At 43.6% G+C, this 25146-nt stretch overlaps 1 protein-coding gene across 1 annotated transcript; it reads right to left on the reverse strand.

Moving 5' to 3' along the window:
- Positions 1-542: 542 nt before the first annotated feature.
- On the reverse strand, positions 543-5808 carry LOC134296805 (uncharacterized). Its single transcript, XM_062972631.1, has 2 exons — positions 4095-5808; positions 543-866 (listed from the first exon to the last, which is right to left on the reverse strand). The coding sequence occupies exons 1-2, from the start codon at positions 5274-5276 to the stop codon at positions 825-827; spliced, it is 1224 nt and encodes a 407-aa protein (XP_062828701.1). The 5' UTR covers positions 5277-5808; the 3' UTR covers positions 543-824.
- Between the last annotated feature and the right edge of the window lie 19338 nt (positions 5809-25146).

A 25146-nucleotide genomic window follows, 5' to 3' on the forward strand; every position in this document is an offset into this window, starting at 1 on the left:
ACTTCTACAATTTTGTGTTCAATTGTTGATGACCATTCGTGTCAATCTTTCTCCCGCCCCCTCTCTTTGTCTTCCATACTTTTTCTTTGTCTCTCCTTTCCTTCATCCCTTTCTTCTTCCCTCCTTTCTCTCCCCTTCTTTGTCTTTCTTTCTTTCTTTCCATCCTTTCCCTTATAACTTTCCCTTTTATTTTTTCTTCCTATTTTTTGTGCCAAAAGTTAATCCTTTCTGTCCATATACTGCCCTCTTGTGGTTGCATCCTAGTGCTGCATATCTTCACATAGCACCTAGAGGCCAGTAGCTGATCCTTTCTAGTTATATACTAACATTTGTTTTTATTTTTTGTGGCCCTCAGATCAAAACAGGGTTGACTTTGTACTTCAAACCCCACCATTATTTACATTCATTAATGAAGAGTCTATGTTCCAATTTTTGTCCAGATCCATCAAGCCACGGAGGAGTCTTTGTGGTACAAACCAACCAGCAAACATGTATACTTTGTTTATATAGATAGATATATGTTTATTCTGCATTAATCAACTGTCAGCTCACCACAGCCGCTCCTGAATGAACACACGAGACTCTCTGTGGTATCACCAGGAACTTTTACTGTAGGAAACATGAACATCAGAAAAGCCAAGAATGGGAGGCTCCGGCCAACCCTCCTTTATATACCCTCCCCCTCATTTGAACAGTCTCTTCCCGCTCAGTAAAACCCCGCGCAAATTCCCCGCCAAGTCCATCAGCCGTTTCTCCTCCGAGTCCTGGGACGCAGGTGTCTTATCAATGTCAGTGACCCTGAAACTCAGAGCCACATCCAGGCTCTAGTAGCAGGGTTCTGACATGGCGTCCTCCTCCCCTTCGTCCTGGAAGGAAAAGATTAAACACAACTATTGTTCTCCGCTGTCCAGAGTTCCTTTATACTTTTTTAACAGGCTGCAATGGAATACCGGGTGTACCTTTCCTAGGTCCTTTGGTAGCCTCAGCTCATAGGTCACTTCGTTTATTCTTTTTGATACCCTGAATGGCCCTATATAGCGTGGAGCCAATTTCTTGGATGGGAACCCCAATTTCAGGTTTTTTGTGCTCAGCCAAACCAGATCTCCTTCGCCCAATTTGTCCCCCTCTCGGCGCCTATGATCCGCAAAGAGCTTGTACTTCTTTTGTGTTTCCCGCAATGCCTCTACCACGGTTTGCCACCCTTGCTTGATTTTGGCCGGCCATTCCTCGTCGGTCTGGCCCTCCCCTTCCTTCCACTCGGGTAGCCTGGGGAAAGGTGCCACCTCCTGTCCGTATACTATTTCGAATGGGGCACGACCTGTGGCCGAATGTACGGCCCCGTTAAAAGCCATCTCAGCAAACGGAAGAAGGTCCGCCCAATCATCCTGTCTATAATTGGTGTACATCCTTAAGAATTGGCACAGTGTCTGTTGGGTACGTTCGACCCCCCCGTTGGTCGCGGGATGAAAGGCCGAGCTCAGGTTCCTTTCTGCTCCTAACAGCTGTAAGAATTTTCCCCAAAATTTTGCAGTAAATTGGACTCCCCGGTCACTAATTATCTTGTCGGGACACCCATGTAGGCGATATACATGCTTCACATACAAATCAGCAAGTTTTTCAGCTGAAGGGAGTTTTGGCAGAGCCACAAAGTGTGCCTGTTTTGAGAATAGGTCCAATATTGTCCAAATGTATCTGTGGCCTCTGCTGGGGGGTAGTTCGCCTACAAAATCCATGGCTACGCATTCCCATGGCCTCATGGGCTCCACCACCTTCTGCAATAGCCCCTGGGGCTTCCCCGGTGGTGTTTTTCCCTCTGCACATAATTCACACTGCGTGACGTATCCCCTGGCGTCTTTCCTCATTCCGGGCCACCAGCATTGTTTGGCCAACAGTTTAATAGTCCTGGTGGGGCCTAGATGACCCGCACCCTTGTTATCATGGTACTTCCTTAACATTTCTCGTCTTAAACATTCAGGAATATACAATTTCTTATTTACAAACACCAAATCCCCACACAATTCTCCCTTTTCTTTGTTTGTTTGTAACCATTTGTCCATTCCATACGCTCGCTTCAACTCTTCCTCCCATATTTCTCCTCCCCCCGTGGAAATGGCAGTACGTTTGTTTTCTTTGGCCGCTTGTGCTCGAGTTAGTACTGCCAGGCCCCATTGCTTATCAAGAAAAATACTCCCTTCAGATTCCTGAATTCCTCCCCCGTGCTGAGGCATCCGAGAGAGAGCGTCAGCGAGTATATTATGTTTCCCCTGGAAGAATCTGAGTCTGAAATCAAAACGGCTGAAATATTGGGCCCATCTAATTTGCTTCGCTGATAGTTTACGAGGGGATCTTAGATACTGTAAATTTCTATGGTCAGTCCACACCTCAAACGGTGTTCCACTTCCTTCCAGAAAGTGTCTCCAGCACTCTAGTGCTTTTAGAATCGCTAAGGCTTCTCTCTCCCAAATCGGCCAGTTTTTTTCTGTATCGCTAAACTTTTTTGACAGATAGCCACATGGCTTCAGGTTCCCCCCCTCGTCTTTCTGTAGCAGAACTGCCCCATATGCCCGGTCTGACGCATCGCAATGTAATACAAAGGCTTTAGACATATCAGGGTGCTGTAGGACAGGCTCCTCAGTAAAACGCTTTTTAAGGGCTTCGAAAGCTTCCTGGCATTCTATTGTCCAGGTCAGTTTGGCCCCTGGGGCCTTCACTTTGGCTGTTTCTCCCCTACCTTTAGTCTTTAACAAATCCGTTAATGGCAAAGTGAGGCGCGCAAAGTCCTTGATAAATGTTCTATAGAAGTTTGCGAACCCTAGGAAGGATTGCAGCTGCTTCCGTGTTTTGGGGGCTTCCCACCCCCTCACGTCTTCTACCTTCGCAGGGTCCATCGCCACTCCCTGGGAGGAAATCCTATACCCCAGAAAGTCTATCTGGTCTTTATTGAACTCGCACTTGGCAAGCTTCGCATACAGTTTTGCTTCTCTCAACTTTTGCAGGACTTCCCTGACTAGTTCTATGTGTTGCTCCTTAGTCCGAGATACTAACAATATGTCATCTAAAAAAACAAAGACTCCCTTGTACAACAATGGATGCAACACTTCGTTGATTAATTGCATGAACGCGGCGCCTCCGCCGCACAAACCGAAAGGGAGCACACGATAATTGAATAATCCGAATGCACAGGAGAAGGCCGTCTTCCACCTGTCCTCTGGTTTAATCTGCAATTTATGGTACGCTTCAATTAAGTCCAATTTAGTGAATATCTGTCCCTCCGATAACTGGGCGATCAAGTCCTTCACTAAAGGTAGGGGGTATTTATTTCCAGAACTGATTGCATTCAGGCCCCTGTAGTCAATGCAGAGCCTCAGCGTTTGGTCCTTTTTGCGCCTGAACAACACAGGCGCCCCTAGAGGGGAATTTGAAGGCTCTATGAAACCCCTCGCTAGGTTTTTATCAATGTATTTTCTCAGTTCCTCCTTTTCCCTAGCCGACATTGGGTATATTTTTGCCTTAGGAAGCTCTGCTCCTGGGACTAGCTCTATCTTCACTTCAACTCTCCGCTTCGGTGGGAAACTGTCTGCTTCCTTCTCATCAAATACGTCCACAAAATCCCGATACTCTGGGGGTAATTTATCTGCCAGTTCTGCTATCCTGATAGAGTCTTCCTCCCCCCTTTTCCCCGGCTCCCTTTCCACTTCCTGGCTCCCTCCTTCCAACTTCATCCTGAAGATCATGCTCTTATCCTCCCAGTTGATTTGCGGGTTGGCCTGCCCCAGCCATGGCATGCCTAGTATAACATTATAGCTGGCTATTTGTGATATCACAAATGACACCTTTCCTTCCCAACTCCCTATCTTACACTTTACATCTTCGGCACTGTACTTAGCTAATGATCCCGATGCTGTGGATCCGTCCAACTGCGAAAAAGCTATTGGGGATTCTAGGTTCGTTCTTTCGCATCCCAATCCCTCGGCTAATTCAGGGGAGATGATGTTCCTGGAACATCCACAATCCACAAATGCTTTGCAGGTTGCTTGTTTGCTGCCACTTTCCAGCTGAATGGGGACCACTATCATGGCTTTGTCCTGACTTACCAACCCCCCCGAGTGGTGCCTCATCGGTGGTTCTTCCTCGGCGCGTTTCCCTGCCACGGCTCTTGGTTTGGGCGGGCCTCCGCCTTCCCCTTTTCTCTGCCAGCACTCGGCAGCCCTGTGGCCCAAACGGCCGCACACGAAGCAGCCCCTCCTGCTGGTGCTCACGTTCCCTGTCGGCTCCGTTCTCCTCCCGGCTGGGGTTGATCCCTCCTTCCGGCTCCCCTCTTTCATCTGCGGCCGCTGCTGTAGCCCTCCTCGGTGCCTCCTCGCCTGGGCCAGCGATGTCTCGATGCGCCCCGCCAGCTGAATCCATCCGCGCAGTGTGTCAGGCTCATCACGATGCACCGCCCAGGAGAGGATCTCCCGCCTGAGCCCCTCTTTGAAGAGTTCTATCTTTGTCACTGCAGACCATTCCGGCACCTTTTCAGCGAGGCATTGGAACTCCTCCGCATACTCAGATACCGACCTCTGCCCCTGGGAGACGGTCTTCAACTCCTCCCTCGCCCGGATCTGCTCCAGTGGATCTCGGAAACGGGTCTCCAGGGCCCCCATAAAGCGTCGGAGTGACCCCAGACATGGGTCGCGCCGCGCGTGTAGTTGAACGTACCAGCTGGCCGCTCCCCTCTTCAACACTGCACCAATGGCCCGTACCCGGCTGGATTCCGTTCTAAAAGTGTGGGCATTGTCCTCCATATAGCCCCTCACCGTGGTCAGGAAAAAATCCAGTTCAGAGGACTCTCCCCCAAACTCGATCCTTAGTTCCTCTCGTCTCGGTAGGGGTCCCTGTGGTGGCAATCCCCAATTCTCCGCCCGTCGCAAGCCCCCTTGCGGGCCAGTGGGCCCCGCTGCTGCTTCCCTTTGTCCTGTGCCACGCCCGGCATTCGCCAGGGGCACCAGGGTCTCAGTTGGGAGCGTAGCCGGGATTCTCGGAGGCTTTTCCCCTTCGTCGTCACTCTCCTCCACCCGCGTCAGGCTCGTTTGGATCTTGGGCCGGGCACCGGGCTCCTTTCGCATTTCCCTTCCCTTCGGTGCTGGGAGGTCTGCAAAGCCCTGGCTGCTTCCCATGCTCACGTCCCACATTGAGCTAGCCCGGAGTTCCCTTCCTCGCTCCGGCTCCGCCAAAACCGCCAGGCGCTCCATCGCCCTCGACATCACTGCCAGGGTGGTCTCCATCGCCGACATCCTCTCCTCCGGTGCTATCTCCCCGCACCACTCCGCGCCTCTGGGTTACCCCATTTGGCTGGGCATAAGCGGTGGATGACGCCAGGGCCGCCAGCTGGTGGAACTCAGCGTCCGTCTCGGGAGTGGCCCTTTCCGACCTTCCTCCTCCGGCGCCCAAGAGCTCTTCATCCTCCACTTGCATGTTACACCTCACCGCTACAGCGGGATGGTGTCCGTATTCTTGGCTTAGTGTCAGCTCACCACAGCCGCTCCTGAATGAACACACGAGACTCTCTGTGGTATCACCAGGAACTTTTACTGTAGGAAACATGAACATCAGAAAAGCCAAGAATGGGAGGCTCCGGCCAACCCTCCTTTATATACCCTCCCCCTCATTTGAACAGTCTCTTCCCGCTCAGTAAAACCCCGCGCAAATTCCCCGCCAAGTCCATCAGCCGTTTCTCCTCCGAGTCCTGGGACGCAGGTGTCTTATCAATGTCAGTGACCCTGAAACTCAGAGCCACATCCAGGCTCTAGTAGCAGGGTTCTGACATCAACCAGGTTCTTTCTCAGGGACCAAGCCATGAATAACAATCAAGGGAAAATAGCAGCATATCACTAAAATAAACCAAAGAAATAAAGAATGATTATGAGTCACTGGGGATTTAAATTAAATATGTACATAATCTTCCAGTAAGAAAGCAGGAAGCCACTTATTTTATTTCATGTTAGGTTAGATTAATTATTGCACGTCTATGTGTTATTTGTAAATTAGTATGTGTGTTATCTGTTATTACTTAAAAGCATATAGGCACTGAGGAATGGAGATATATCTCAGGAATGTATACACACACTATGTAAAACATGCAATTCTGGAATATGTGGATAATATGCAAATTTAAGAAGCTTGAAGAAGGTAACCAACGGGATTGTCTAAAAGACCAAGTTTCTCTGTATGAACTTACCTAAGGTGTATCTACACACTGTAGAAAGAATGCAGTTTAAAGCTGTTGAACTTTCATGGTTCAATGCTATGGAATCCTGGGAATTGTAGTTTTAAAAGGTCTTTAATTGACTGCATTAAATATACACTGTAGATGCACCGTGAGTTTTGTACTTCTCGGAAGGTAGAGCTACAAGATCATATCCTATGCATAACTTATGTGATCATAATATGGATTCATGATCTTGTATATTTTAGGATTGACATGAATGGTCGTCAACAACTGAACACAGAAGCCGAGAGTTGGAGGACCAACTAGGATGAGTGACACTTATTTATTTATTTATTTATTTATTTACAATATTTATACTTGGTTTGGCTCTTTTAGCTGCTGTATCACACTGTTGGCTCATATTCAATATGGTCTCCTAAGACTCCTAGACCACTCAACTGTCCATGTGAAACACATCTAGGAGTCTTAGGAGACCATAGGTTGAACATGAGCCAACAGTGCGATGCAGCTAAAAAAGCCAATGTAATTCTAGACTGCTTAAATGCTGGGGATATTTAGCTTGGAGATGACAAAGAGGAGGCAGGAGAGTTATGAAGACAGGAAAGGTTTAGATATGTGAACGGAGGTCACATTGAGGAGAAGACCAGCTTGTTTTCTGCTGCTCCAGAGTCTAGGACCCAATGGAGGCTTAGATTCCCCTCCTGTACGTTTTTGACCTGAAAGTAGCCTGGTGTCATGGTTCTGAAGTCGAATTTAGACTAGGACCATGGATAAGGAGGGACCATGCCTGGCAAGCATGTACACTATAGCTCAAAGTTCCCAAATGAAGAACCTACTCACCAGGGGAAGGCAGTTAGAGAGGTTTATTCACAGAAGTCTGGCCAGAAAGGATGCTAGTATGGCCAAAATGCTAGCACCAAAATATACAAATACAACTGTACAGTACACAGACATGAGGTTTTATACATTTCATACATCCAAACTTCCCACTCTGCCCACTTCCTTCACTGATTGGCTAGCCGAGAGGCCAATCTGAAGCAGTGTCCAGATTGGCTGGTGCTTTGATGACATCGCTATCTCCAGGCGGGGATTGTCACACCTCAGGTTAGCTACATCTTGCTAAAGACACCAGGCTGCACACAGGACGTAGTCCTTTATAGTTTATTAGGAAATAGGTAGAAAAATAGTTCATAAAAGGTAAAAGTTCAGTTCCAAAATGTAGTTACAAATCAAGGCTGTAATCATCAAATCCATAGAAGTATAGGCATGAAAAAAGAGCCTTACAAAGGAAGCCAAAGTCCCAGGAATGAGAATACATCCAGGCTACGAGGTAATACAAGAATGCAGACTTGATACAGGAAAGCAGACTTGGTTCTTGGCTCAAGCTAAGAAGTTGCTTTTGACAAAGATCTCCCTCTCAGCAGACTGTTTTAATAGCATGACATGAAGGCATTTTTTTTGCCCTTTGACCTCCCTCTTATTTGCTATTCGGAGGCTTCTACGCAACTTCCGAAATTCCAGATGACTAACGCGATTGAGCTCAGCGGCCTCATTGTCAAGGCCGTCAAGGCCACTGAGCTCATTAGTGTTATCAGAGCTACTCTCCCCTTCTGCGTCTTGCACCTGAAAACCATCATCCGAAACAACATCATTTCTTCCCATGGGAAAAACTCCCTGCTCTTCATCTCCCATAGCAGGAACACTCTGCACCTGAATCCCATAATTCCCATCAGAGTCATCTTGAAACTCATCCTGAATCTGAATCCCATCATTATGCACTTGCATCCCAGAATCCTCATCAGAGTCACACAAAGGCAAAGGCTGAGTCACAACAGATTTCCTGGTGGAAGGGGTGGGAACGGAGGAAGATTGGCCTGGGGAGGGCCAATCAACTGTTGGGGGTGGCTTCCTCAGGAGGAGACGAGCCCCAGAAAAGCTATTTGTCCATATCAGGAAATGCAAATGGGTCTTGGATTGGTTTTGATTGTCTTAGTCTCTGGCGAGGAGGAAATCTCTTTTGAAAAATTAGGGTGCAGACTTATGGCTGCTGATCTGTCTGTTGGTCTGGGCTTGAGGTTAGGTTGCAGAAAAAGGAAAGGATTTTATTTAGGTGTCCTTGGTGAACTATAAATCATTGGGGTGAGAGGTGCTGTGCTCAACAACAGTTTGAGCATTAGTCTACAATGTTGGAGATTACAATGTTTGAATCCCCACGCAGCCAAGAAAACTCTCTGGATGACCGTGAGCAAAGTGATGTTCTTTTAGCCCCAGAAAACAACACAAGAATTTCAACTCTTGGTTATCATAAGCCAAAAATGATTTGATGACAGACAACTCCATTCTTCCCTTTCTAGCAGATGTTCAGTCCCTGTTTCTCATTTTTGACTTTATTATTTGGGTTTTATTGCTAGTGTTTAGCATCTTCAAATCTATCATTTTGATTCCGTTTTGAACTGATTTATTTGTTTTCCTGGGACTCTACTGATGTTTTTGTGTTTTTACTTGTGCAGATTGCTGTGAGAGAAATTTCAATTTTTATTTCTATTTATATCCATATATTTATTTCGGCGATGAACATATGGTGTGTGAGTGACTGTACATGCATTTGTATAAATAGACACTCTTCCTCTGCTCCCTCCCCTGAAAGAAAGATATTTCGCTTAGTTAGTGTCGTGTCATTCATGCAAATATATAAGTTGAGCATCCCTTATCTGGAATTCCAAATATTGCATAACATTACCTTCAAGGGAGGTGCATAAGTTATACACGAAACATCAATGGACTTCTTGTTTAAACTTGGGTCTTGTGTCCATGATATCTCATGATGTACATATATTTCCAAAATTCAAAAGCCAAAACATTTCTGGCCCCAAGCAACTTCATCCGTAGAATTCACATTTTTGTGCAGGGCTTGGAGTTCTCTTCCAAAGATCCTCAAAAAACAACAAATCCCAAGACATCATAGGACAGAAGCATGAACAGGCATTCAGAACTCCAATCTTGCATTTACTTTTGTTTGCACATTCTTACTGAATCTTAGAGTTGAAAGAGAGGAAACCTAGGATCCATCTGCACTGTAGAATTAATGTAGTTTGACACTAGGTTAATTGCTTAGTTTTACAAGGTCTTCAGCCTTCCCTGCCAAAGAGTGCTGGTGCTTCACCAAACGACAATGCCTAGGATTCCATAGCACTAAGCCATGGCAATATTGAGAAATCATACCCCCAAATTATGAACTGTATAGAAGTATTTAAAATATGGGATGCGGCTCTATCACAGACAGAGAAAGTGTGCACTCCCTTGCCTCATAGTAACCTTTGTTATGAACTGGGTTGTGGTTCAGTCTGATGATGAAGGGGAATTTGGGTTTATGCAGGCTGACCAAAGTAATGCCGAGGAGAGAAATCTTGAAGGCTCTGATGCTGGAAATGTTGAAGGCTCTGGCTGTAAATTGTCAGAGAGGCTGCAGGCTAGCGAGGAAACAGAAACTAATAATAAGGGTGACCTTTCACAGGATTTAGAACATCAACAAGTTCCAGGTGTCTCTGGCAGTGCATAACATTAGAGGAGTCTTCCTTAGATAGAGATACAAGGTTAAGGTTAAAGGTTCATCATCCGAGATGATCCCTTAGAATTGCTGGCAAACATGTGGGACCTCAAGGACAGAGAAATGCTTTTTTGGCTTGTAAACATGGGTAAATATGGGAGAGGCAGGAAAAGATTTCAGACGAAGCAATGTTGATTTTTGGAAGCACATCTCCTGCTTTGTCTAAGGATTCTCGTTTATGTTCATGCCTGGAACCTGTGTTTTGGATTTTACTCTGAAGTTCTTGTTGCCTTGTTTTCAGGACTAATTTTTTTTTTATATCAGAGACTTGGGACTATATTCTGCAAATTGCTTTCACCTCTGGATTATAGCCTTTTGACTGACTGCCTTTGCATTTGAATATTGCTTTTTACTGACTGCCATTGCATTTGGATGTTTGCTTTCTTTACTGCTTTTTATTCAGACTTTGCTATCTTTCATCAATAAACTGTTTAAACCTAGCCTGCTATGGTGAAGTCTGTGTTAAGAGCAAGGTGAACCAGTGCCGGGGTGCAACAAACTGCCTCTGGAATGCTGTCTGAACACAACTGGACCCCTTCCTTTAATTTTCACAATCCCCTCACTATGAACTGGGAAATTTTGGGAGAAGCACTCAATGAATGTGTGTCAGAAGTCCTGGGTTTGTTTCCTGCTCCCATTCATAAGACCAGGGCTATCTGTGTGAGAGATCCATCTTCCATGCTCCAGGCCAACCTCACTCGTTGAAATAATCATTCTCTTTGAACACCCATTGTGTACTTTGAACTAACCCCAAAGTGATGCCAAACTGCATTTATCCTACGGTGTTGATGCCTCCCTGCTTTCTTGAGATATCTAGTTCCTTGAGCTAGGAATTAAGCTGTATCGGACACATGGAAGTGTCTCCTCAATCCCAGTTGTTCCTGTAGAGTCTGATGAGCCATGTGATGGGAATACTTTAGCCTTGGGTTCCACTACTTGGATGAGTTGTGTCTTTCTCGTTCCCCTGTTCTGTGATTCTCCCACTTAATCTGCATGCAAATGACAACGAGCCTTGCAGAATCTGGGCAGTGAATGAAATGGGATCCCCACTTAAGACTCTTGTGCCTTTTGCACTAAGCACTGGTAAACTTTGCTAATCTTGAACAGCTCCAAATTTGCAAAATATGTGCAGCATTAGAGGATAAATGTTTCTAACCATGAGATGCTACGGAGCTCAGTTATATTTCAATAAAACAGAGCTGCGTTTATTTTTGTCAGTAAATTCAGCGAGTAATACCTAGATTATCCTAAGCATCGTGTAAATGGGGAAGAAATGTCTTTAATTCCCAGGGAAGAAAGGAGAGAAAAGATCAAGTGCGCCAATTAGGGAGTGGAGAGTTATTCACATCAAAATATCATATTTATTATTAGTAGTAGGAGTATCCTGCTTTTCTTTGTGGATCAAGACCCGAAGCAGCTCATTATGTATGTATATCTGAGCAAGTCATTATTTTGGATATTGTGCTATTTTATTTTCTCTCTTGGAGAGTGGAAAAGTAACTTTGCTACATAATAACTAGAGATGTACACAGATTTTTTCCCTTCATTTCCTTTGTGCTATCGTTTCGTTTTGACCTTTTGTTTACACAAAACAAATGATGACATTTTTGTAGCAAATGAGAGGTGACACAAAAATGAAAGCTGCACAGTCTTCGTGCTTGTTTCATTTTCATTTCGGCCCATAACAATAAGCAGGTCCTGACAGAGGGCTGCTTTCCCATTACAGCTGATGTGTATCAATGGGTGTTAATAATATTAAGAACGATAGTTATTCTGGGACCCTAAGCTGAGTCTGAGAGAGGAGTGCCTCATCATTACATCTGATGTGTACCAATGGGTCTCAATAATAATATTCATATACATATTGTAATGAAGTGTGAATTTTTTAGTTTGCAGATGTCATGTTTAATTGCGTTTTAAAAGGGTCAACATTTCAGTTATTGCATCTCTACACTCAAGAGTTGGTTGCCATGGAGAAGTGGGCAGAGCCAACTGCCGTTTTGGTGGAGAAGTGCAGATTTGAAAAAGAAGCAGTTAGTCTGTGCCCTGATGAGTTACAGGGAAGATTGACCCTAAGTTGAAGGGATCAGAGAGGCTCAATTGCTTATATTTGAGTCAGTTTAAAATAAGTTTGGTGACTTATTTTAAGGTAATCTGTCTCCTGATAAGGAACAGATAATCTGTGATTGTAGTTCACAGAATGACTGCAGTTTAAAGCAGTAGAGAAATAGTGACATTTTAAGGAATTTGAAACACCTCATTCTAGCTTTGCAACTGTTAATCAAAGTGCCTCTAAAGAGGAAGTTATTGTAAGCATTAAGCTTTGTGCCTGAATAAACGTGTTATTATTCTTTCTAACATCTCAGCTTCTGTCACATATATATTACCATCAAAAACAAACAAGAAGGAAGAAAAACAAAATTTAAAAGGTCACCTCCCTGAGTAGTTGGTGGCTGCATCTTCCCATAGTGGTGGCAAGCATTGATAATCCCCTTTACATCTGGTGGCCGCATTATAAACATCTTTATACTGGTGGCAGCGGTTATATTATATATATATATATATATATATATATATATATATATATATATATATGTTAATTTAATAAAAACCACTAGATTTCCACACATATTAATAACATTAGTTACTCTGGGACCCTAAGCTGAGTCTGGGAGAGGAGTACTTCCCCATGACAGCTGATGTGTGCCAATGGGTCTTAATAATAATATTCATATACATATTAATAAGAATAGTTATTCTGGGACCCTAAGCTGAGTCTGGAAGAGAAGTACTTTCCCATGACATCTGATGTGTGCCAATGGGTGTTAACAATAATAATATTAATAATAACAATAGCACTCTGGGGAAGACCCAATTTTTTTAAAAGTTGGTGGGCTAAAAGGAGTTGAAATGCTCTCTCTGTGTGGCGATATTCACCTCTCTAGTCCAAAAACCGAGCTGGGGGGGGGGAGGAGGGGGCTGAGCCTTGGAAGCCCTCCCATTTCAGCCAATGGTCTGAAAATTTTCATTTTTTTCGTAAGCCAGACTAAAATTTTGTTCATATAAGTGCCCCATTTTCATTAGTGGGAGCAAATACAAAAATTAAAGGAAACAAATGAAACTACACAACATGAACAGCAATTCCATACAAAAGCACAACACTAATAATAACTCCCCAATCATTCCCCCCCATGGATAATTAGAAGGATCTGGTAGAAGCAGTTTGAAAAAGTAACTTCCCCCCACCTCAGACTGGCAGCAATGGCTCTCTTCAGACAGGAGTCTTAGTAGTAGAAAATCTTGGAGTTTTAGTAGAACACACACTGAACCTGAGACAACAGTGTGATACGGTTGCTTAAAAAGCCAATGTGATTCTTGGCTGTATCAAGAGCAGCATAGTGTCTAGATTGAGGAAGGTTATCATCCCCCTCAATCCTACTTTGCTCAGATCTCACCTGGAACAACCTTGTGCCCAGTTCTGGACAAAGCAACTCAAGAAAGATATTGAGAAGATAGAGCGTGTCCAGAGAGGGGTGACCAAAACAGTCAATGGTCTGGGAACTATTAATCCCTCTGAGGAGCGGCTTAGGGAGCTGGGGATGTTTAGATTGGAGAAAAGAAACTTGAGAAGGAGACATGGTCGCCGATCAGTATTTGAAACAATGCCCCATTGAAGAGGAGGAAAACTTGTTTTCTTCTGCTCCGGAGACTAGGACACAATGGAGTCATGGATTCAAGCTGTAGGAAAAGAGATTCCATCTGGCCATTAGGAAGACCGATCTGATAGTTAGAACGATTTGATAGAGGAGTATGCTTTCTGGGAGTCTGGCGGAGTCTCCAGAGGATGAATTGCCATCTATCAGGAAGGCTTTGGTTGTGTCTTCTGATTGGCAGAAAGGGGGTTGGACTGGATAGCCCTTGTGGTCTCTTCCACATGCAGGATTCAATGAGTACATGATGTTGAAGAGGTCCTTTAAAGTTCAGACTAAACCCCGGAGCAGATTCTCCATCTTCTCAGCACCTCACTGTGGTGGGAGCTCTAAATTTCATCCTCCGCCCCACCTTTCTGTAGGCAAAATGGCACAAATACACCAAGGACAACTCCACTATCAATTTCCTCTAAATCAGAGGTTCTTAACTAGTGACTGTTCCACAATTACTCCCCAAATTTATGGGGTGCTCTTAAATTGATGATTTTTATTTTGATATAGTGTGTTCTGGGCACAGTGGAAAATTGTCTTCCAAAAGTTTGATAAGGATGGAAGAGATGCCATGGGAAGCATCAGATTCCTTAATAGGATGCAGTAAGTTTTGGGCATGTTCCAACCGCATTCTCTCTTGAAGTTTGGCCTGCACCTATGGCTAATGCCATGTTTAGAGGTTCTGTTGGCAGTGAAGTGGTATTTCTACATTATTTCTACAGTGCAGACACACCCAACACTATCTTATATTGTCTACTCATCAGCAAGGTCTTGTTGGCCGTAGCCCTGAACGATGCGCTCAACCTTCATATACATTCAAACAAAGTATTGTATGAATACAAGGGTACCAATTACCCAAGTTTAAGAACTTAAGAGAACTCGGATTTCAGACAGGTATTGAAATCCGACTAGATTTAAGATCCCTTTGCTGAGGCTGAATCCTGTCCAAAACCTTTTAGGTTGCATTTGTGGCATCTTCGCCAATAGTGACCATTTGAAGAGATGTTGCACCGAGTTAGATTATCAGGGACTGAAATTCTAGGAAGGCCGTAAAACAGAATTTAAAACGATCTCCAAATTTAATTTAAAGACATGCCAATGTTGTGTGTCATAAAACTACCTGCTGCTACTTTGTGAGAAGGGTCTGTGCAACAAATAATTCCTTGTTTGCCTGCAGAGGAGACCAAAATGAAATGTCCAGGCCTCACTGAGAAATGTTCTTTGGCAGGAAATGACAGCAAAAGGAGCAGAATGGAGAGCCTGCCCCTCCAAGGACCCCGTGGCATGACCTTGGCGCCAGGTTCTTCAGCCATCAAACCAGATACAATTATGAGCGCTGCAAATCTCGGAGAAATATCTCCTTTGCCTTGAAGGCGACTGTCAGGGCCCCGGTGCTTCGACGTCTTCTCTGAGATGGATGATAAGTGAACTGTATTCCCAGGTGACTCTTATTTTTTGGAGATATCACCGAGAAAACGGTTCAACGCGAGGTCACTTCCTAAATCTGTTATCCTCCCCGCCGAACCCAAGGGAAAGCGATAGATGTGCGGGACAGACGCAAAGGAGAAAATACAATGCTGAAGACAACCACTTTGGGGCCATTCTTTCAATGGAGAAGTGCAATGGGCTTCCCACACCTTTATAGGGCTTCTTTAAAAATGAAAGGAGCAAATAAAGACATTGCTACAGTAGAGTCTCACTTATCCAAGCTTCACTTATCCAATGTTCTGTATTATCCAACACAGTCTGCCTTTTAGTAGTCAATGTTTTTGTAGTAAATGTTGCAATGTTTTGGTGCTAAATTCATAAATACAGTAATTACTACATAACATTACTGTGTATTGAACTGCTTTTTATGTCAGTTTGTTGTAAACATGATGGTTTGGTGCTTAATCTCTAAAATCATAATGTAATTTTATGTTTAATAGGCTTTTTTCTTAATACCTCCTTATTTAACCAACATTTTCGCTTATCCAATGTTCTGCCAGCCCGTATATGTTGGATAAGTGAGACTCTACTGTATTTTGTTTTTGTTTGCTGTGTTAGGGATTTCTAGGTTTCCCAACATGACTCTATGGTTGAATTTGACTAGACGCTAGCAATAAATCAAACTGGTGAATAGGTAAATTTGCAGAAGTCAAAACCGTAAATAGATAGAGATGATTGTACTCCAAAATCTAAAATCTCTGCCCCAAATCCTATATTATGCTTATGTACGAGGGTTGAATGAAAAATAATGCCTCCACCTTCGTAACTCCTCAACAGATGGCAGTCCTGGTCTGCGGCAGGGACTGGCTTGTTCAGTAGACTCTCCTCTTCAGTTCCATTTGGCGGAAAGCCTTAGCATTGAACGGTTGTATTGTTAAAGTGCGAAGTATGGAACCCTGAGCAGACTGTCTGTCAATGCGACTTAAGCAACGTGCAGTCATTGAATTCTTGAGAGCAGAAGGTGTCACCCCAAAGGAGATTCATCAGAGAATGCAAGCTCTTTATGGGGATTGTGCTGATGTAAGTCCTGTGCATCATTGGGCGAGTAAGTTTACAGATGTTGAGGTGGGAACATCTGACTCGTGTGACAAACAAAGAGTTGGACGTCCTGTGACAGCAACCACCGAGTTTCACAAGCAAAAGGCTGAAAGATTGATTCAGGATGATCATTGTATCACTCAGAGAGAAATTTCAAGCATAATCAGCATTTCACAAGAATGTGTGGTCACAGTATTGCTTTGCTTGGCCTTCGGAAGATCTGTGCACGATGGGTCCTGTGAGACGCCGGTTGCAGAAACAGAGTGTCGACTTCTTCCGTGACGGCTTCAGAAAACTTGTTCATCATTGGCAGAAATGTATCCAATTGTCTGGCGATTATATGGAAAAGTGAATAGTGGTAGTTAAAAAGCACATTCTAAGGATTATTTCTGCATTTGATTAAAATATTCCCATCCAAACCCAAGTAATGAAGGTGAAGGCATTACTTTTCATTCAACTCTTGTAAATTTGCAGAAGTCAAAACCGTAAATACATAGAGATGATTGTACTCCAAAATCTGGAATCTCTGCCCCAAATCCCATGTTGTGCTTATGTAGTTTGAATCGCCACATGCATAGGGTAAACATCTGTAGATTTTGCTAAGCAACCCTTTGATTGAATGGTAAGGTTTAGCAACGGAATGCACAACCATTTGCCCCATTTAGGTGCAGAACCAAATCAGTAACTATAAAATTAAAAACGTAGTTACGGGACCAAGCCTTTGGTCAGTAACTTTCAATCAGTGCAATAAGTGAATACGAAATAGTACAATGACGAATGGAACAGCTTTGGATTATGATTTCGGACAGTGTTGCTTTAATGATTGGTTTTAATGTTTGAAGCTTTTCACTGTTTGGATTTTAATGCATGTATTGATTTTATTTGTTTGTATTTTGTGGCATCAAATTGTTTCCTAATGTAAGGCCACTCTGAGTCCCCTTCTGGGTGAGAAGGGCGGGATATAAATGTGGAAAACAAACAAATATATGCTCCACAAAATGTGGAATTGATTGCCGTGCTGAACATAATTGAACACACAATAAACAGTGCAATCAAATGTGGCAGAAAATATGCAACTAATGTACCACTGTATGACCACAAAACAGCAAAATGTATGCACAACTCAACATAAGTTTGAATGCACAAATGAATATGCAATGGAATGCATATTCCATTCAGGATCCACGTATTTGATTTGTTACTACAGATAGATTTGATTTGTTACTACAGATAGACAGCTTCGTTCACAGGTTCTACTGTGTTTTAGGAATTTTATAATTTTATCAGATGGATTTTAGGTGTGTTATGTGTGTTTTTTTAAATTTATGTTGCTGTTTATATGCCAATGTAAGGTAATGGTAAAGATTTTCCCCTGACATTAAATCTAGTCATGTCCGACTCTGGGGATTGGTGCTCACCTCCATTTCTAAACCAAAGAACCAGTGTTGTCCATAGACACCTCCAAGGTCCTGTGGCCGGCATGATTGCATAGAGCACCGTTACCTTCCCACGGGAGTGGTACCTATTGATCTACTCACATTTGCATGTTTTTGAACTGCTAGGCTGGCAGAAGCTGGGGCTTATCCCACTCCTCGAATGCGAACTGCCAACCTTTAAGTCAGCAGCTGAGCAGTTTGATCCGCTGCGCCATTGGGGGCTCCTAAATGCTTATGTATTGTTGTTTACATGTGGCACCCCAAAGTGCTTCTGTGAGCCACCCCAAGTTCCTTCGGGGAGATAGTAAAAAAAAGGTAAAGGTTTCCCCTGACGTTAAGTCCAGTCATGTCTGACTCTGGGGGTTGGTGCTCATCTCCATTTCTAAGCTGAAGAGCCGGCGTTGTCCGTAGACACCTCCAAGGTCATGTGGCCACTGGCATGACTGCATGGATAGTGCATGGATAGTGGTGGGGTACAAATATTTTTTAATTATTATTTATTATAACCAAATGCACAACCAATTGTACAGCTGCATTGCAAACGTGAACAGACAACTGTTTGTGAGGCTGGACACACAATCATACTAAACACATAATCCATTTCGCAAATTTACCTTGAAAACAAACCTTTTCCACCAGACAAAATTACCCAACGACATCCACAGGGGAATAGACATATTCTGGAAACCATGGGTCTTGTTTGCTCACGCTCTTCAGCTGAGCATGGAAATGTTCATTTTTTGGACTCCAACTCCCAGCATCCCTCAGCCAGCATAAAACTGAATGCAATGCATTTGTAAAAATAATAAAAAGACAGGAGTGACTCTGCTCCAAAGTTCCTCAAAATGTAGGGAGATAGACCTCTCCATATTAAGTACACTTGAGTTAGGAAAAATCACTTTGGGGGACTACAATGCCCAGAATCCCCCAAGCAACCTGGCCGCTTGAATGCACTGCGTCTTGTTCTTCATTCTCCACGAATCCACAAAATAATGATGCTGTCATATTTCTGTCTTCTGTTACTGGATTACTGAGTGCATTCAATCCATCTTTGTCTTCTGCTACTGAAATTGAAAGCTCTGATACCGTAAATCCCGGAATAATATACGCTTCTCAGAGTTGCAGTTCACCTATATTTTTCATACCTTTTCTTGGTTCGTGTTCCTAATGCCTTATGCAATTGTCCTTAAATTAACTATGAGGATTTTGTGTCCATTTGAATAGAATGCAGGTGGGTACATTTGTTCCATTGGAAGGCAAAGCGCCTGCATTTATAAATAGCAGGGTCTGGAAGAAAACCAATTATTTCATAGAGCTTTTATTCCTTTGCCTTTAATATGCAGATTTTTTTATTAACACATAACGGTATTTGTGAGAAATTGGGAAATTACTGACCTTGCAAATTGTATAATGATACTTACATTGCTGGAAAAAAATAATACATCCAAATAAACAGAATAATAGAGTTTTAAGGGACACTAGGGGCTACTTAGCTCACCCCATCCTGATTCAGGAAATGCACAACTAAAGCTTCCTGCACAGATGCCCATCCACATCTTTTTAGGAATCTCCAAAAACGAGAATCTGTCACTGTTCATGTTTGTTCAACCGAATTGCTTTTACCACTACAATGTCTATCTGTGATGACTCATGGGCCTTGTAGTCCTGTTCCTAGTACTATTGTGGCAGACGAAGAGGAAAACATGGGATTTTCGCCGGTTCAGCAAGAGCCAGAGTCTCTTCACCTGCAGGATGTTGACGTTTGCCCTCAAGAATTCAGCCAAACAGGCCTTGGGCAGAACTCCCCCCCGTTTTCCAGGAGGGAAAATTATTCTAAAGATAGGGGAGTCAGGGAGGCTAATCGGAGAAGCCTGAGAATTGCTGCCAAACAAATGGCTGATTAGGTCTGCTTCCCTTGGGAAATTCTAAGGAGTCATGCATCTGGACAGAGTTGGGTTTCGCTTCTCGTTCTCTAGGGAAAGAGTTCTGTTGGCGGGAAAACGAGACCCAATATAGGTGTTTGTCGCAAGGGAAACTTTGCGGAGTCAATTGATCACCTTCAGGAGAGAGATCGTGTGTGGACTTCGTAATCCCAGTTCCTTGCTTCCCGGATCAAGTTTCAAGCCTTGCCTTGTCTCACGTTTTGCCACGGACTTTGTTTCATGCTTCATGTTTGCCTCGTTAAGTTTCGGATCAAGTCAAGAATCAAGTTTAATTCCAGCCTTGTTGTCAAGCTTCATTGGACTTTAAAGACTCTGTTATTTCCCCACACTATTGCTTGGCAAAGTGTGTGTTTCGGTCAAGTGGATTAAAACTTTGAACTCTAATATCTTATATTGGACAATACATTTCTGGACTATATTTGACCTTATCTGAAAGGTCTGCTTCTGAACTATAATCTTCACTTGTTTTTATTGATTTTATATATTTAATAAAGATATTAGATAGATTCTGGCCTCTGTGTAAGGTTATTGGTGCTCTGCAGCCTGGGTCCTGACACTATCAGGGAGACATGGTGGTGCAATGGGTTAAACCCTTGTGCCAGCTGGACTGCTGATCTGAAGGTTTGGTTGCTGACCTGAAGGTTGCTGGTTCAAAACTGTGAGACGAGGTGAGCTCCTGTCTGTCAGTTTTAGCTTGCGGGGACATGAGAGAAGTTAGAGTGGTGTTTCCTTTGCAGTCTGTGCCCTTGTTCAGCTGATTTTGCCTCACTTTCTGTCCCTGTGATCATTGGATTTTGGAAAAATTGGCTTGTTACGCTAGAACCAGCAGTACTCAGCACTGAAAAACTTGTCCAAAATGGTTCTGCAGCAGCAGAACAGAAACAGTGTCAAATCAATCCCCAGGTCTTTGCAGGCTCAGCCAATTGGCTTCATGCACTTCGTTTTCCAGTTAACACACACAGCACAGTGCCTTTGCAAACCATGACAAAGCCAGCACTTTGAATTGTACTCAGTAGCAGACTGGCAGTGTTGTGGAAGCAAGGACTGGCGAGAAAGCTTCAGTGGAGACCCCATTTCCCCATGATAATAACTCTTCCAGGAGTGAATTTCCCTTCCAAGGGATAGTTTTCTCTCCCTGTTGTCTTACCTCCTTTCTTAATTACAGTAGAGTCTTGCTTATCCAACATTCGCTTATCCAACATCCTGGATTATCCAACGCAGTCCACCTCCCACCCTGATCCACAGCTGTTTCTCTAGGTAGCAATGACTGAACTTTTTACGGATTTAACTTCTGACAATGTTGTTGTTATAAGTTCATTTTATGAAATTCTATCTTTATATGTAGTCAATTTTTAGTAGTCAATGTTTTTAATACATTGCAATTTTTGGTGCTAAATTCGTACAGTAATGTAACGTTACCATGTATTGAACTGCATTTGCTGTCGATTTTTTTTGTAAAGCATGATGTTTTGGTGCTTAATTTGTAAAATAGTAACGTAATTTGACATTTAATAGGCTTTTCTTTAGTCCCTCCTTATTATCCAACATTTTTGCTTATCCAACGTTCTGCTGGCCCCTTCATGTTGGATAAGCGAGACTCTACTGTAATTGAGTGTTTGCAACTCCAGGATAGCCTGTATAGTTTACAGAAATCGGAGCTCTCCCTGGCTGCAAAATGACAACTCTGATGATTCCAAAACATTGAGCCATGGTAGCGAAAGTGTGTCAAACTGCATGAATTCAGCAGTGCAGATGCCCTCTTTGATGCACATTTACTTCTTGTCTTAAGTAATAAAGCTCTAATGGAAAAGCAAAAAAAGAAACTAGCCGGTGAACTGAGGTCATCGTCGTCTCACACGTTCGGTCGTTTTCGACTCTTGGTGACCTTATGGACCAGTCCAGGCCAGAGCTCCCTGTCGGCCGTCACCACCCCCAGTTCCTTCAAGGTCAAGCCAGTCACTTCAAGGATACCGTCCATCCATCTCGCCCTTGGTCAGCCTCTCTTCCTTTTTCCTTCCATTTTCCCCAGCATCATGATCTTCTCCAAGCTTTCCTGTCTTCTCATGATGTGGCCAAAATACTTCATCTTTGCCTCCAATATCCTTCTCTCCAGTGAGCAGCCATTGGGCATTTTTTCCTGGAGGATGGACTGGTTGGATCTTCTTGCCAAGGTCCAAGGCACTCTCAGGATTCTCCTCCAGCACCAGAGTTCAAAAGCGTCTCTCTTCCTTCACTCAGCCTTCCTTATGGTCCAGCTCTTGCATCCATAGGTTACTATGGGGAATCCCATTGCTTTCGCTATGCGGACCTTCGTGGCCAGTGTGATGTCTCTGCTCTTCACTATTTTGTCAAGGTTGGCCATTGCTCTCTTCCCAAGAAGTAAACATCTTCTGATTTCCTGGCTGCAGTCTGCATCTGCAGTCATCTTTGCACCTAGAAATATAAAGTCTGTCACTGCTTCCACGTTTTCTCCCTCTATTTGCCAGTTGTCAATAGGTGTAGTTGCCATGATCTTGGTTTTCTTGATGTTTAACTGCAGCCCGGCTTTTGCACTTTCTTCTTTCACCTTGGTGATAAGGCTCCTCATCTCTTCCTCACCTTCAGCCATCAGAGTGGTATCATTTGCATATCTAAGGTTGTTAATGTTTCATCCAGAAAATTAGACTCCAGCCTTGGATTCGTCAAGACCCGCAAGTCGCATGATGTGTTCTGCGTACAAGTTGAATAGGGAGGGTGAGAGTATCCAGCCCTGCCGCACTCCTTTCCCAATCTTGAACCAGTCTGTTGTTCCGTGGTCTGTTCTTATTGTGGCTACTTGGTCTTTATACAATGAACGGAGGACCGAGTGCAAAGTGGAAAAGAAATTGCTGTTTACGAAGAAAGGGGTGATACAGATGTCAAGAGATGCCGGGATGGAAGGGGAGCGAACTCTGAACTGCCGCCAGTGCGCAATAGCGCTGCAGTTCAATGCCGCTAATGCAGACAGTAAATATTGTTATTCCGGCTCGAGCTGAAAGGGAACTGATAATAGGCCTTTTAGTAAGTGGATCCAAATGAAAGAAAGGGACATGAAAAGGGACACGGTGAAAAGACAAGAATCTGAGGACAGAGAGGCGGGGAAACAAAAGGAAAAGGGCAATAAGCAGATGAAAGCAGCAAGAAAGAAGGAAGGAAGGGGGAAATAGAACCGCAACAGCGTGCCAAATCTGCAAAAGCAGAGATAGGACTTAAAAGCAAATCTCTCAGCAAAGGGAGAAAAGGGAACGTTCATGCTTTTCTTCCCCCCCCTCCCCAAAAGCCCTTTTTGTAATAATGAGTGATTTTTACCATTATTCATGCAAACGCTGGAGCAGGGAAAGAGGAAAGTGGGAGCGAGAGAAAGAAAGAAAGAGCAATCGTGACAGATAGTCAGTCACTCCATCTCCAGTTTGGAACTAAGTAGATTTATACTTGACCTTTCGGTCTTTTTTCATCGGGATTGCGTGATTGCGCTGCAAAAACCAACAAGGGAATAATGTGCCAGATGGGAATGGATGTTTTTGTGCCACAGACACAACTTTCCCTTCCTTCTCTTTAGGTGCATCTACACCAAACATGGGCAAACTTCAGCCGTCCAGGTGTTTTGGACTCAAACTCCCACAATTCCTAACAGCCAGTAGACCTGGAGGGCCGAAGTTTGCCCAGGCCTGATCTACATTTTAGAATGAATGCAGATTGGCATCACTTTAACTGCCATGACTCAATGCTATGGAATCAATGCTATTGTTGCAGCCCAGGCAGCGAGAGCACTGAAAACCAACACAGAGACCAATATTCTTTTAATATTTTTATTAAAGCAAATAATAATTCCAAAATGAATTGGTGGAAAAGTTGAGCAAGCAATAGCCCTTTAAGAAAAAGTATAAGATAGACTAAAAATGTCCAGGAATATGTCCAGTATTAGAGTCCAAAGTCCGAAAACCAAAACACACTCTAAAACTGATGATAGCCCTGGAGTGGGGAATTAAGTCAGCAAGGTCCAAATGTTCAAGAATAGTTGTTAGTAGCAAGGCAGGAACTTGATATCATGGAAATAAATTGTGGTTTGCGAAAAAACAGGAAAGTAGACCTAAATCCGGGTCTACTCATGAGTCACGGCAACTGCTAGCCGCTAGGGTGGAGGAGCAGGAAACTGGAGACGATGAACCTTCTTAGTAGTAAGCAACGTTGACACTGCAAAGGAAACTACCGGGAGCAAAACTTTTATTGAAGTGCAGAATCTCCCCCCAAAAGTGTGTGTGTGTGTGTGTGTGGGGGGGGGGGGGGCTTCTTCCCCAAAGTTCCCAAGGGAAAGGCTTCTAGAGAGAGTCTCCACTCTCAGCCAAGCGGGCAATTTTCCTCCACGCTTGTTTCTCAGATCTCTGCTTGTTTAGATACTCTTTCCAGTTGAAGGACACAGACTCCGGCAAGCTAGAGACATCTGGCAAGGGAGTAGAGTTATCCACAACACTTTCCCTTTCAATTAGAGCTGGCTGTGTATCATCAACAAGTGGCAGCTGCAAATTCATTGGGTCTTGCTGACTTGGAGAAATATCAACATATTCTTCATCCTGCTCAAAGGCGAACCCAGGGTCAAGTTCAGGGGCCAAAGGTAGCTAGGATATAACAGCTATGGATTTACAAGATCTTTAGCCTACTTTGTCAAAGAGCACTAATGCCTGCCCAAACTCAAACCCACAAGACTCCATAGCATTGAGCCATAGCATTTAAAGTGGTGCTAAGCTAAAGGTAAAGGTTTTCCCCTTGTCATTAAGTCTAGTCAAGTCCAACTCTGGGGAGTGATGCTCATCTCCATTTCTAAGCTGAAGAGCCGGTGTTGTCCATAGGTCATATGGCCAGCAATGACTGCATAGAGCTCCATTACCTTCCCACCAAAGTGGTACCTATTGATCTACTTACATTTGCATGTTTTCATAATGCCAGGTTGGCAGAAGCTGGGGTTAACAACAGGAGCTCACCCTAAACCATGGATTCGAACTGCCAACCTTCCGGTCATCAAGTTCTGTAGCTTAGTGGTTTAATCTGCTGCACCACCATGGCCCCTTAAGGTAGTGTTAAAATGCATTAATTCTACAGTGTAGATGTACCGTTTTTCTTTTAGCTTGCAACAGTAGTCACATTTAAAATATATACAGCACTGAGTTTGGGTTTTAACCTTTAAAAAACTACCCAAAAACAGAAATACAGAGCCTTGTTTAAAAGATACAGATGTGAGGTGCGTGTACACTGTATAATGGATGTAGTTTGCTGCCACTTTAGCTACCATAACTCAATGCTATGGAATCCTGACAGGTGTAATTTGATGAGACATCAGCACACTTGGTCAGAGAAGCCTTGTAAAACTACAACTCCCAGGATTCCATAGCATTAAGAAAAATGTCAAATTGCATTCAGTCTACACAGCCAATAAATTAAAAATTTTGATCTTAGGCATTTGTTTTGAGGTCTTTGAATGGGATGTAGCCACCATTTATAGAACAATCCCAACTAATTCTTGTCCCACTTTTTCAGATACAAGTACCCCAATTTCTCAGGCCCCTTCTACACTGCCATATAAAATCCAGATTATCTGCTTTAAACTGGATTATATGGCAGTGTAGATTCATGTAATCCAATTGAAAGTCAATAATGTGGATTTTCTGCTTTGATAATCTGGATTATATGGCAGTGTAGAAGGGGCCTC

Source organism: Anolis carolinensis, chromosome 2 (genome assembly GCF_035594765.1).
Source record: "Anolis carolinensis isolate JA03-04 chromosome 2, rAnoCar3.1.pri, whole genome shotgun sequence".
In the NCBI taxonomy this organism is placed as follows: Eukaryota; Metazoa; Chordata; class Lepidosauria; order Squamata; family Dactyloidae; genus Anolis; species Anolis carolinensis.

Bases quoted from the DNA above. Each gene is read 5' to 3' on its own strand.
- LOC134296805 (XM_062972631.1), bottom strand. From the start codon at position 5,276: ATGTCGGCGATGGAGACCACCCTGGCAGTGATGTCGAGGGCGATGGAG. The intron at 867-4,094 runs GTAAGTCAGGAC...TTTTCCTTCCAG, and splicing joins GGCACCACTCGGGGGGGTTG to GACGAAGGGGAGGAGGACGC.